We start from the raw sequence: 13102 nt of genomic DNA, 5'->3' as shown, positions 1-13102 counted from the left end.
GTACAGGAGCAGAGCATGGCTGGGATCCCTGTCATGCATTAGGTTTCTCAGCCTACAGTCCAGGACCTCCCCTGCCTTGAGCACTTCTGATACAAGTTAATCCCAGCCATGGACTTGGTGAGTCAGAGATCAAAGCGATCCCTTGAAAGAGGCACAGATTCCTGTGCTGAGTCAGCTGGAACATGAGGAGATCATCTCATGCCGTGGAGCATCTGTACACCACCTTTTTGCTCTGATTTACCTTCTAAAAAGTGGCTTACTACTCCATTGAAAATACTGCACAGTAAATACTTCTCTTCTAACTTAGATATTATATATAAAGCACATTTCACTTTTGGAAGTGAAATATATTAATGCTACAAATCTTCTGCTTTATAGCTACATACCATAAATCTAGATGATAAATTCTGTGGTCTGGCTTAGGTGTGCTTAGTGCAAGGCATGGACATGATTGAACCAGGAAGACAGAACCAGTTTAATGCTCCTCAGTTACAGAAATAAGCTGTGTAAGCCCAGTTCCCAAAACAAGGCAGCGTCCAGAAGACACTGCCTCAGACTTCCCTGGTCTCTCTCCTTTGCTCCTACACTGGATATCAGTGTAGCAAAGGAACACGCTGCCATTCTTGCACCAATGGCTGCGAGTGAAGTACTGCTTGAGAATATATATATTTAAAGTAGCTTGGTCAATTTAGCAGGTTTTATGGCTGTACTACAAAATAATTCACACTGGTGATTCTGGCCCAAAGCTGGAAGGGAGCTTCCTGTAGGAGAGAGTATTATTTCATTGCTTTCCTTGTACAGGATCTACATTTATGTTAAAATTCGTTTAGCGTGCTGTGATGTTGGCAGACTGTGACTCAGTTTGTAATACGGGGTATTAAAACCTTTTCATTTAGGATGAATTTGTTTATAACAGAAGATTAACAAGTGGAACCAAGATATGATACTCTAGCTAATATCTTTGAAATACTACATTTATTTATGTACATCAGCTCATTTTCAGAAAATACAGAAGTGAGATCTGGTCTTCAGAGGTGACAGGGAAAATAGACTCACAGAAAATAGTGAATATTGCATCTGTTGTGTCTGTGCAATGAATGAGTGCTGGTGATAGTTATTAACTGCTAGTGTCCAGGGGGAAAAAAGGCACTTATCTGCTGGGGGGATTGATTATTCTGTTGGTTTGTTTACGTGATTGATGGGGATTCTTTTAAGACTGACGAGTGTGGTACTGTGATAAACTCACCAAGACTTGTTCTCAGTCATCAGAGGTGCAGCATCTGAGAATGCAGAACTACCAACTGTGATAAAAGTGAGATGTATTTTGGTGCTTTGATGTTTTAAAACATTATTATTAAAACAGTATTTAAATATTGGAGGTACTGGCACTCCATGGAGTATTTTACGCTGAAGTATAAATATTCTGAAATTTACATTTGGCACATGGTGTGAAATACTGGTGTCATTTGGTAGCTGGAGCAAAGGCTTTAGGAGTCATGACTCTTCAGTGTTTTTCCTGACATGTCAGAAGTGTGAAGAACACAGTACAATATTTGGTAATGGACAGGCATTTTTATTATCAACATGTCAGCAAGCTTCAGGCTGTTCAGTGAATAAATAATGGTTTGAAACAAGTGGCTTTGCTTCTGTCATGCCTAGAAAATGCAATATGGCTGGCTGCTCATTAAACAAACCCAAAGCTTCCTTATGTTGCTGCTTTTTTTATTTTAAACTAACATATGATCGTGACATTGCTGTGCAGTTCTCTGCTGCTTATGTTTTAAGTTGAAATCTCGTTTTTGTTTCAGATTCTCCTTCTTCAGTGGTTAACAAACAGCTTGGATCCATGTCACTTGATGAGCCACAGGGTGCGTGTGACAGGAAATGCGCTATACCCAGCCATAGCTGATTGCAATGCTTCCTTTTAAAGTTGCTTTTCATGATGAGAAACAGTCTAAAAATGCTGTTCATCCACATAAAGTAGAATTCTGTAAGCAGATCTGCTGGGAACTCATTATTTAATGATCAATATGATTAACAGAGTGAGGTTAATTGTTGTTTTCGAAAGCCATCCTAAGCTCAATTCTTCATGCAATTACTGCAGTTCAGTGTAGGTACCATAAATGTCTCATGTATTCTACAGACAGTTGGAACATTTTTGTAAAATGCAAAGTAAAATCAATTATTTCAACAGGTTGGGTTTTTTTCTGAATGGTTCTTCTTGGATCAAAGGGCAAACATCAAGACTGAAATAACCTTTAATCTCATAATGCCACATTAATTTCTCTTATGCACGAGTGATGTGCAGCTTTGTTATTCCTGCACAGTTTGAGTAACTCCAGAGCACCTCTTGCACTGAGGTACATCTTCCCTCTGTATCCCCTTGTCCTTCACCCTTCCTGCTGAACAGGTACTGGTGTTTCTTGTAGGATCTCTATGGACTGGAGGTGGACAGAATGCTTGTGAGCTTTCTCTGTGCCTACTGTGCATTAGTCTCCAAACTGTGAGCACTGAAGTGGGCCATAGGTGACCCTATTCCAGCTGCATCAATGTCATCTGTAGGGAATATTTATGGCTGAATAATTAAGGAGTGATAGATGCTAATCTAAAAATAGATTGCCATACACTCTGCATTATGCTTCCGTATCAAAGCCTCTGTAGAGATTTAATAGCTTAAATCCCACAAAAGAGCTTTGTTTTCTTTCACATTCTAAATTAGAATTCTAAATTAGAAAGCCATTTTGAAATCCCACTTCTGGAAAATAGTCTGTTTGGCAACTGTTGAGATTATGGTTTATTTTAGGATTCCAGAATGTTGGAAAAAAAAAATCAAGGGGCACCTTGACTAAATAAATTCTTTTTGTGGAAATACATTTTGTGATGAAATAGCCTTAAACCTCGATGTGTAAATTTGGCAATTATTCATGGTTTAGTACTCTACGTCATTCCAATCAGGTTTAGCTGGAAAACTTGCTTATAACAAGTGGCCAAGTTATGTTCTCTGGTCTGAAGTCAGAGTAAAACATTTGATCAGAGTAGAAAAACCTAGAACTAACGTAGAAAGTCTGTAGGTTTACTGAGATTCTTATAACTGTAAAAATTTGGGAAAAATGTTTTTTTTCTGTTTTAAGAAGTTACTTCAACTAAGAGATTCCCTCTTATAAGTGCTTAGAAGCACTTCAGATTTTTTAATATGCAAAAATAAAACCCCAAAATATATTTGTTTTTTGGTACACCAGTTCTCCAGTTGTTTTAAGGCAATGTTTTTCTGCTTTGTTGGCAGACAGTATTACTTCTAATTTGGAAAACTAGGAATTTGAAAAATGAGCAAATTTATTAGGAAATCTTCTGTTCAAATGATAACCAGAAAGAATAATTTGCTGAGATCCAGTTGGATTTCTGAAGTTAAACTGCATTAGTTTCACTTCCATTTGAAGTCTCAAAATAGTGGAAATAGTTAATGAAGGAAGTCCTAACAGCTCTTTTCACACATAATTACCTTTCCTTTCTTATTCCTGTCTTCTCTTAATTTAGTACTGAATCTGCTGTCTTCTGTTGGACCAGTCTCTCTTGTTGGCATTTGTGTTTTAAGACTGGTTTTGGGTTTAAAGATCTTTTGATTCCTATTGCAATCCTATACATTTATCATGCCATCATTCTGACAGTCCAGCAGAACCCAAGTGTCATTTCTGTGTGTACAAAATGGTCTCAAATGGATCACAGTTATCTATGTTTGACTTTTAAAAAAAGTTTTGGATTGTGACTGTAATAGTGGAGGGTTGGCCTTTAGATCTATTGCAGTGTTAGGATTTTAAGGTACTGCCTGAGTTGGAATGAATAAAAAGGGAACCCGAGGCCTGATTAAATTTCATGTGTTAAGCCTTCTCACAGTATTCCTGGTTTTCTGAAATACACCACTTATTTTCTCCTCATTGGATCAAGTTTTCTCTCCAGAAGTATCTCTCTCAGGTCTTCACACAGAATATAGTGCTGGATAGGAATTATTTTGGGTTTTATTCAGGAGAAGTCATTGATGCTCTTCTCATAAGGTTGCCAATAGATGAGTGAACAGGGCAGCATTTGAGATGTGGAAAACTGGCTTCAAGTTCCTTACAGTGTTAATTGAACTAGAAAATGCAGTCTGTAAACTTGTCCTTATGCACTTACCCCTTTACAGTTGAGAGCCCCAGTCTTGCAGAGGTTCATTTGCTAAGATAAGAAGTGGGTCTGAGGTGTCAGATTGCTGTCAGTTGTGCAGTTTGAGTTTGTGGATTTGTTTTTCATGCAAGGTTATGAATGACATTTTGCCTTCAGTTTTAAGAGTGGTAGTTTAAAAGTGCCTTCTTCCTGTGGGCACCTGGAGAATGTTCATGGGAGTGTGCTTTAGGACAGGGTTGTTTATGAAATAACTGTAAGTTGTTGATAGTATCTTCAAAATATCTCGTGTTTGGCTATAAAATTAAGTAAAGTTTCAAGGCATTTTTGAGGAGTTTGGAATAGAGTTTAGGAAGGTGTTGACAAGCTACAGCTTTCTCATTACCCTGCTAGACTTGGCAACCAGATTAATGAACTGAATCACCTAAGTCACAGAACTGGGACCATTTTCCTCTCCTTCCCTTCATTATCAATGTGAAATAGATCTGCCCTGATGGGATGAACTTAGTAGTGGAAGAGAACAGAGCTTCATTCTGATCTGGGCAGTCTTTGGCAATCACATTTCTCCCTGAAAACAGAGTTCAAGACTTGTGGGGCTTATGTGGCTTCTCTGAAAGAATGTTCAGTTATGTAGGAGGCAAAGCTTATTCATTTTCTTCACAGAGGCTTCTATTCAGCTTTCATTAGCAGTGTAAACTCAATATCAAATACTGAACTACACAACTAATTCTCTGCAGTTTATTATCAGATTCTTCTCTCCTCTGTCTTTTAAGAAGTTTCCTGTTCTTCTTAGTGTCTGTTATGCCCTAAAGCTACTTTAGAGAAGAAACTGACCCCATCCAAATTGTAGTTCATGCTATCATAGATTTAAGAAAATCCTATTATCCAGTATGGTTTAATAGCTGTTTCCAGAAACTTGTAAAAATAACTTCTCAGTCAGTGCCCTCTTTAGTTAAGTCTGCAGCAATTCTTGCAACTTTTTGGGTGTGAACAAATATAAACATTGCTTCCAGAGTAAGTGTAGCCAGTCCTCATGCATCTTGGTTAGATTTTCAGATACTGAGATTTTAAGACATGAAATACAAGCCTGGTATTCAATTAGGTTCATTGTAGATAGCAATGTTTGGTTACTTTGATTGGCAGCATTAAGTGGTTTTGTGCTGAAGCCAACCTTGCACAGCGGTAGGAAGTCTGTGAGTACAGTCATTGTTTGGGGGTTGTCTTGGATTATTCACAGCAGGAAATTGTCTTTAGGTGGGTTCCCAACTCAAAGATCTGTCTTGTCTGTAGCTGTTACAAGGAAGCTGAAGAATTCTCCAACTCTGTCACTTTTGACTTTCAGTGTCAGTTCCTGGTGGCTTGTGCAGTATGTGGGATCGATCAGTATTTCTACTTGCTGAGGAAGGGATGCTTAAAGTTGGAACAGACTTTTATAAAAAGAGATTTTATAAATCATAGGTTGTCAAAAAATAGAGAAACCACCTGTTCAGTTAAGAAAGAATGTTACTTTTGTTCAAACTGTCTATATAGCACTATAAAATATTTCCTTACATTTCTTTCTTAGGTTTCCAGTTCCTTAAATAAACTTTCTTTAATCAGTTTTATCCTTGCTCCACTCTAACAGGAGTGTAACTGGAGCTTTTATTTTAAAGTGGTTATAAGCTTTTCTTTGCATAGAATGAGGCCCATACCATGTGCATTATTAGGATCATGGTTGTAACTGCTTAATTCTCTTTCACATAAAAATATTCTAATTTGTTCTTTCAGGGGTTTTGTGGTATGTTTTGGGGTTTTAAATTTCTCTTCAGAACACGTAGAAGTGCATATTTAAAGCTCTTTGGCACAGCTGATCACTGCTCTGATCCTGTGAGTGGGCTTCTGCCTGTCAGCAGTTTAAAAATATGAGCATTGATTGTTAGGTTAAATTCTTATGTGCTATCTCATAGTTACTATAATTTAATTGTATCTTTAAAATTAAGTATCCTGTGGCAGTATTGTAGCCATTACTGTTATGATAACAGCCTTTTTAGTGGGGAAATTTGTAGGTTTGTGTTTGAATGGAACATTAGGTTTTAACTGACTTCCACAAAGATGATCTGGAGCTTTTCCATTATTACACTCGTCAGTGTGCTGCCAATACTGCAAGGATATTTATAGTCCAATTTCTGTATTCTATAAACTAAAGAAAGGACAGAAGGTTTTGTCTGGATAATCCTGAGATAAAAGGCTCAGTATTCATGAAAAGCAAGACTGCAGAGGCTTTTAGTGGCCATTTGAATGTTCCTAATTCTAAATAAACCTTCCGTCTGAGTTCTGAGAGAATGGCACCTCTGTAGCGAGGCTCAATCTGATGGTGCTTTCCATGAACGTTTTAGTATTGCCCAACCTGGCAAATTTGCCATTTGTGGATAGGTGGCGACCATGAACTCTACTCAAAGGGGATGGGTGGATGGATGGGTGGATGGATGGGTGGATGGTGGATGGATGTCACTGAGCAGTTCTGTTCTGAAGGAGCCCATTAGCATCCTTAGAACCATCTCTGCAGCAGATGAGTGACCATCGTGCCGTGGTTTTCAGTTCCATTCACTTCTGCTGCTTTTGGACATCGTGAATGAGCTCATTTTGCAAGTGTTCCCCTTCTGCTTGCAGTTATTATAATATAAAACAGGGTTTTAAGCATAAAACTCTTGAAACATGAACTTACAGTATTTTTAGTGACAACTGACTGACAATTTACAGCAGGCCTAAGGGTACTGGTAGTTGTCTGGGTTCTAAGTAGGCAACAAAGTAGAGGATGGTGATTTTTCTAGGCTGATTATGTCTGGATCTCATAATCTTTTTTTCATGTGTATTTACTGAGGCAAAAAGACTGAATACTGCTTCCAAAAAAATTATAATCCTATTAATACATTTGGTATAAAATGGATCTGCTTATTAATGATTATATTGTGTGTACACATATCTATCTGCAGTTTTATTTACTTGCATGTTGAAGGACAGCATCTCCTTTGTTTGCTCTTATAATTAGAAATAATTTTAGACCATCTTTCAAGCATTGCAAATTTGATGTGTTTACTCTGGAACTTTTTAACTTTTTGCTTGGGCTGTAAGAGATCTTAAACAGACATTATATATGTTACTACCCCATTTGATAATTAAATTAATCTTCAAAATTATAGCAACTTTACGTATATTACTAATGCCTGTTCCAACTTTATCAACCCCGTATTTACAGAGAGTGATAAGCCAAGAACAGGAACAGGTGAACCAGTTTTAAGTTTGCACTACAGTACAGAAGGAACGACTACAAGCACAATAAAACTGGACTTCACTGATGAGTGGTAAGAACAAGTTAATTTTGGTTTTGACTAGTTCATGATCAGCACATATCAATAACACTTGTCTAGCATAGCTATAAATTATTTTCTCTATGGTTTATGTCTATTTTTAGTTGTATTTAGAGGATTTGAAATGGCTGTAGTTCTTAATGCATTCAGAACATAAGACAGCCATACTTGAATGTGACATTTATACAAGAGGCTTCTTTTTTGTGTATCTACTGGGAATCTCTATAATGCAAACATAATTCAAAACATGCTATTTTCATCAAAACCTGGCATAATATCAGGGTGTTAGAAAGCAAGGTAGTACATGATGGAATGGTAGTCCAGGGGTTACCAAACTTCTCATATGGTATTCTGCAACTGAGTCTTTCTGTCACTCAGTTCCTGAGTTGTAAACACTGAAATTAGTATTTCTGTGGCTGAGGAGTGTTGATGAATGCACAAGGCTGAGATAGCAACTTTGTGGACTGCTTAGGTGTTACAGTAATGACATCCTTTTCAAAAATGAACACACACTGCCTAATGGCCTTATGTACTTGGCTTTGTGTCCAAGCCTGTCTGTAGAGCATCTTGGGATCTCCCAAAACAGCCATAGTCCTTACTTTATCTCATCTTATTTCTATTCCTCTGCTTATGTTTTCAAAATTATTGTAGAAGACAGTAAGTAGAAATGCTTGCTCATTGTTACTGAGGGGAAAAACCCACAAAACCCAACCACATTTAGCTACTCTTAGGTGCTGTGTCTTTAGATATAAAGCATACACCTTGCTCACAGTTTGGAAACTTAAACCACTGATTTTGCCTCCAAGATCCAGCAAACTTTGAAAAGATTAGTTTTGCTCTAATGCTTTTACCTAATTCTGCAGTTAGTCAGGAAACTCCGTGGAGTTTGGTGGTGGGTAGTGTGGTGTGGGCAGTGAGAGGAAGAAGCATTTTCTGGTAGGACAAAGTTGCAAGTCATTGTCAGTTCAGAGGCTGACTAAAAACACTGTGCCGAAGAATGGAGCAACAGAGCAGGATGCAATTCCATCTAACAAAATGATGGAGCTGAGAACAAATAACAACCCCCTAATCTGAGAATTGGAAGTTGTGCAAAAGAAATGGAGGAAAACGAGTAAATTGAGCATTGAGATACAAAGTAGATTCCTAAGAGTCAAAAAAAGTCTTAGTGTTTAGGCTGTGATTAAGTTTATAAAATGAGACATGAAATAGCAAAAAATCCTCCTTGGTGTCTAGCAGTACCCTTCTTGTCTGGCCATTCAGAAACAATGCTGAAAATTCTGGATTTAGAAGAAATACTGAAAGGACTAACAAAAATTTCCCTAAAGCCTCCAAATCCAGTACAGCAATGAATACACAGAATATTGCTCATCAAGATGAGTAAAAGCTCTGATTTAACATGACATAAAATTCCTGAAGTCTAGACTGGATTCTCAAGAATATTAACTAAGCATGATTTGCTGGAAGCATTTCTGTTTCTAGCAATGTAGCATATAAAATATACACAGGTCAGAAGATATTTTTAAAGACACAGTCTAAATTCTTGAGAATCATGCTTATAATTGCCTTTTTTTCTGCTTTTGTCCAATGATTTGCCTGAGTTAGAGGCCACATCACATAAGACAGCTCAGAACAAGACTTTGCATTTCCTGAAAGTCTTTGTCAGAGTCTAAAAACATGCATTTCAATGGCATTCAGGACAGCATTTTACATATTTCCTGAGGATTCATTTTCCATATTGTAAACAGAAATTGGTGTCCCACAATAATTATCTAAACATGAATGGGGAGTAAATGTCAAGTACCGACTTATAGTAAATCTTGAGAAATAACAAAACTTTGAGAACTGAAGGTCCATGCCTTAAAAGGTATGGGAATGATAATCTATGGTGAAGGACCTGGAGAATTTAATCTGAATCAAAGTGTTTAATTGAATGGGATAACATTATTTATTAGTGCTCAGCTGCTAGCTTGTCATATGTCTAATAAGATCTCTGATTATTTATACATCTAAAAGTGTGCAAACAGTGAAATAAAGCAAATCCTTTGGAGTTCTTAGAAGATTTGGAAAAGCAATGAAGACATTCTTGAAAGGTTAAAAAAACAAGGTAGGAAGGACAGAATGGGGTTCTGTGATGCAGAGGAGTTGTGTGGGATGAGTGGCAATGGACACAATAAAAGAGAATTTTGAAATCACTGTGAATTGGTTGTAGCTGCTGCCAGGAGCTCTTGAATAGTGAGACTGCAATGAGAAAGATGATGGTGGTCAGGCTGTGCAATTGCAATGATGTGATGTATTTACAGGATCCTAAATTATTTTCTTCTTCTATGTTACGTTGCCAGGAGCAGCACAAATTCAAGCTCTAGAGGGAGTGGAAGTCATTGCAAAACTGAAGGCCAAGAAGACTCTGTAAAAATAAAAGCTTCGGATGAGTCAGGGCCTGAAGGGGAAGAAACAAGTAAGATACAGTAGAATTTCTAATGCTAAGGCAAAATTTCTGCCCTCCTATGTCCCTGACTCCCATTGCACACAGTGGGAGTCTCATACATGCACATGAAGGCAGAACACAGCCATAATAAAGCATGAATTTTTTTAGGAAAGAAGAAGACAGCAACCGGAGATAGCTGCAAATAAATATAAACAGCATTAACAAATCTTGTCTTTAGTTCTAAAGCCATTATTCTTCTTAGGGATATATTGTGCCCAATTTGTATAGAAAAATAGAACAACTGCACTTTGCACTCATAAATGAGTGCTTGGAATTCTGTTGGATTTCTTTCAAGCTTTCACTGTGTTTTATTAAATGTGTTTGTCTTGCTCAGTTCATTACCAAAAGGGCAGTCAAGTCAAATGACTGGTTCCAGGGACATTAAAAAAAAAAAATCCCTTTTAATAGACTGATAACTTCATTTGTCTTCAGAAATAGTAGTAAGTGTCTGTATTAAGAGTACAAATGCTATTTTTGCTGCTAAAGTTCTCATAGCCTAGGATCTTAAATACTTTAAGAAACAAGAAATTACTCCATTTTTCTTTGTTAGTGTGTTGACCTGGTCAACTTGATAGGTTTATATATACTGACTTTTATGTGACCGGTATCTGAGATTTCAATAAAGAGACGTTGACTTTGGAGTGGATTGCTTGGATTGGTTTCTTCTAGGAGTGCTGGTGTCATTTAGACTTGCTTACGTTATAGAAGTGCATCTAAATGAAATCGTGTGGTTTACTATTAAATTGCTTAATTTAGGGGTTCCTGATGAATCTCACAAGGAAGATGCAAGTGCTGAAGAGCTGAAAAATACAGATGAAGCTGTACAGACAACAGAAGCAAGTATGTATCTGTACTCTTTCAAAGAGTTATAGAAAGAAGTAGAGGATGAAATATGAAATCAGTTTGGGCAATTTAATTTCTGTGACCATTTCTAATGTCTTCTAAAATAGACTATAATCATTAATGGTGTGATTTATTTTCCCCAATATTTTCTTTTTAGCAGTATCAGATAAACCTGGTCCCGAGCACTCTGGAATTCAACCAGAACAAAATGGCCCCAATGCTGATACTCCCTCTGGGAATGCAGAGGAAGAAGTGTCCTGTGAAAAGGGTGCAAACCAAGACGTTTGCAGTCAGAGCACCGACCCCACTGCCAACCCGCTCGCGGCCAGCGAGGACCCTCAGTCGCAGCCGGAGTCCTCAGGGCTCGCAGCTCCGGACGAGGCCTCCACCAGGAGCTCGGCTCTGCAGGAAACCGATGACAGCGATGACGACCCTGTCCTGATCCCGGGGGCCAGGTATCGAGGAGGCCCCGGACACAGGTGAGGGGAGTACTTGTCTCTGCTTGGCAAAATGCTTCTTGCTGTTGTTTCTTTCTTGTTTTGTTTGTTTGAATGAAAGATCTAGAAACTCAGGCCTCATATCCTTAATTAAAATAAGTTGTTCTTTGACAACTGGCCAAGAGCTTGATGGCTGAGTCTAATTTGCCTATATGTAAGACATGTACAGCTGCATTTTCCCTGCCAGCCAGGAAGGCTCTTACAGGTCTAATACCAGTTTATGCTGATTTCTTGCCTGCTGAATACCTTGGTGCTAAATATTTGCAGTTTATGTTTTATTATCCTCCCTCTAGTGATAAGTATAGAAAGTTCATACATTTGGGTACAGGGACCTACATTTTCATTCAACTGTACTTCAGGTGTTCTTATTTGGGCGAAGCAAGAGCTTTTAACCGCTGTTGTGCAGCAGTGGTGTGTTTGTAGTACAAACATTAAGACTGATGTGTTCAATTTTTCATTCCTGTTTTTCTCTGAAAGAGAAACTGTAATCCTTTTCCTTTTGTTGGTTGTTGAGTATCAGTATGTATGTCAGTAAAAAGAAAAGGTAGACGGCTAGCAGTTAGCATTAATAAAAGATTCATTTAGTAAGCTTTTTGCTTTTTAAAATACAAACATTTGTACATCGTTGTTTGATCATTCAGTAAACTGAGCCCTCAATTTGCTATTGTTGGTATAATACCTTTTTTCACTAATTTCAAAACTGTAAAATTATTCAAGCAACATTTCTGTTGTTAGACTTCAGACAATACGTTTTTTAGTAGTTTTAGGTGTAATTTAACCTCGTGTCAGACGCCTTTGCTTTACTCCTGTTTAAAGGCAGTGCTGTTAATTCCTTATGCTAGCAATGCAAATTCTTTACAGGATTTTACAATATGTATTCATTAGGAAATCAGGAAGAATTTAATAGTTGTTTCTAGAGAAGGCTTGGAATAATTTGCAGTTAAAATAGAAGTCATAAGCCACCACATTGTCACTAGTGACAGAAAGAACAGTCAGTGGTTGTTTATTACAAAGCACAAGTAATTCTGCTCAGTAAATGACAGCTTTTATGAAGAAGCCAATATACACAGATTCTGTCTTAATCCATTAACTTTCCATGCAGTACTAAGTATTTGTAGGCAGATATGGAATGGCAGAAATATTTTCCCTTGCAGAGCCAATGTTCATTATGATCCAGTGATTGAAGAGCAAGCTGTGAAAAGCCCTGCAATTTTAATCCCATCTGCATTTTCAAGCAGGATTCATAGCTTCTCTTCATGCACCATGTTGTCTCTATGATGTAATAGTTTCTGTAGTAATGTGATAAGAATGACACTTCCAGGTATCACACAGCTGTTACCATTTCCCACTAGTGGGGACATCCTAGATGAAGTTACAATTCATCTGACACGCTTTCTTTCCTCTGTGTGCAGTGAGATTTCTTCCTGTAACAGTTTATCACCTAGGAAAGATCATTCAACTAAATGAATGATATAATTAAAATCCTTTATGCAGTCCCCTGCTCCCTTATTCTTACCCCAAATAAAATCTGAAAAGAAGTTGCTTTGTAGTGAGTGTTGGTTTAGGATTGCCTGCAAGTTTTCATTGCTCAGGTTTACTGCCTGACCAGATCATTTTGTTCTGCTTTTTTGTGTGTGCAAGCAGTGAAGTTTTCTAGTTTAACTTTGGAGCATTACATTCCCTCCTATTGTTCAGGTTTCAGGAGTTTGTAAATGCACTCTGAGATACTAAGGAAGACATCCTGTGTGTGCTCAAAGGAATTTGGATTTCCAGAA

General features: G+C 37.7%; 1 protein-coding gene across 6 annotated transcripts in view; it reads left to right on the top strand.

Moving 5' to 3' along the window:
* DCAF6 (DDB1 and CUL4 associated factor 6) overlaps window positions 1–13102 on the top strand; it is a 77791-nt gene that overhangs the window by 46000 nt on the left and 18689 nt on the right. For 4 of the 6 annotated variants that reach the window (XM_048293584.1, XM_048293588.1, XM_048293586.1 and 1 more), the window contains 5 exons: window positions 1809–1868; window positions 7391–7496; window positions 9842–9957; window positions 10744–10827; window positions 10988–11309. In XM_048293584.1, coding sequence (XP_048149541.1) covers window positions 1809–1868; window positions 7391–7496; window positions 9842–9957; window positions 10744–10827; window positions 10988–11309 — 688 coding nt within the window. The remainder of the gene's footprint in view (window positions 1–1808; window positions 1869–7390; window positions 7497–9841; window positions 9958–10743; window positions 10828–10987; window positions 11310–13102) is intronic. The other 2 variants (XM_048293585.1, XM_048293589.1) reach the window with 2 other exon arrangements.

This window comes from Corvus hawaiiensis, chromosome 2 (assembly GCF_020740725.1).
Source record: "Corvus hawaiiensis isolate bCorHaw1 chromosome 2, bCorHaw1.pri.cur, whole genome shotgun sequence".
Classification (NCBI taxonomy): Eukaryota; Metazoa; Chordata; class Aves; order Passeriformes; family Corvidae; genus Corvus; species Corvus hawaiiensis.
The sequence above is the reverse complement of the archived record's forward strand: the minus strand, read 5'-3'. Positions and strand labels throughout refer to the sequence as shown.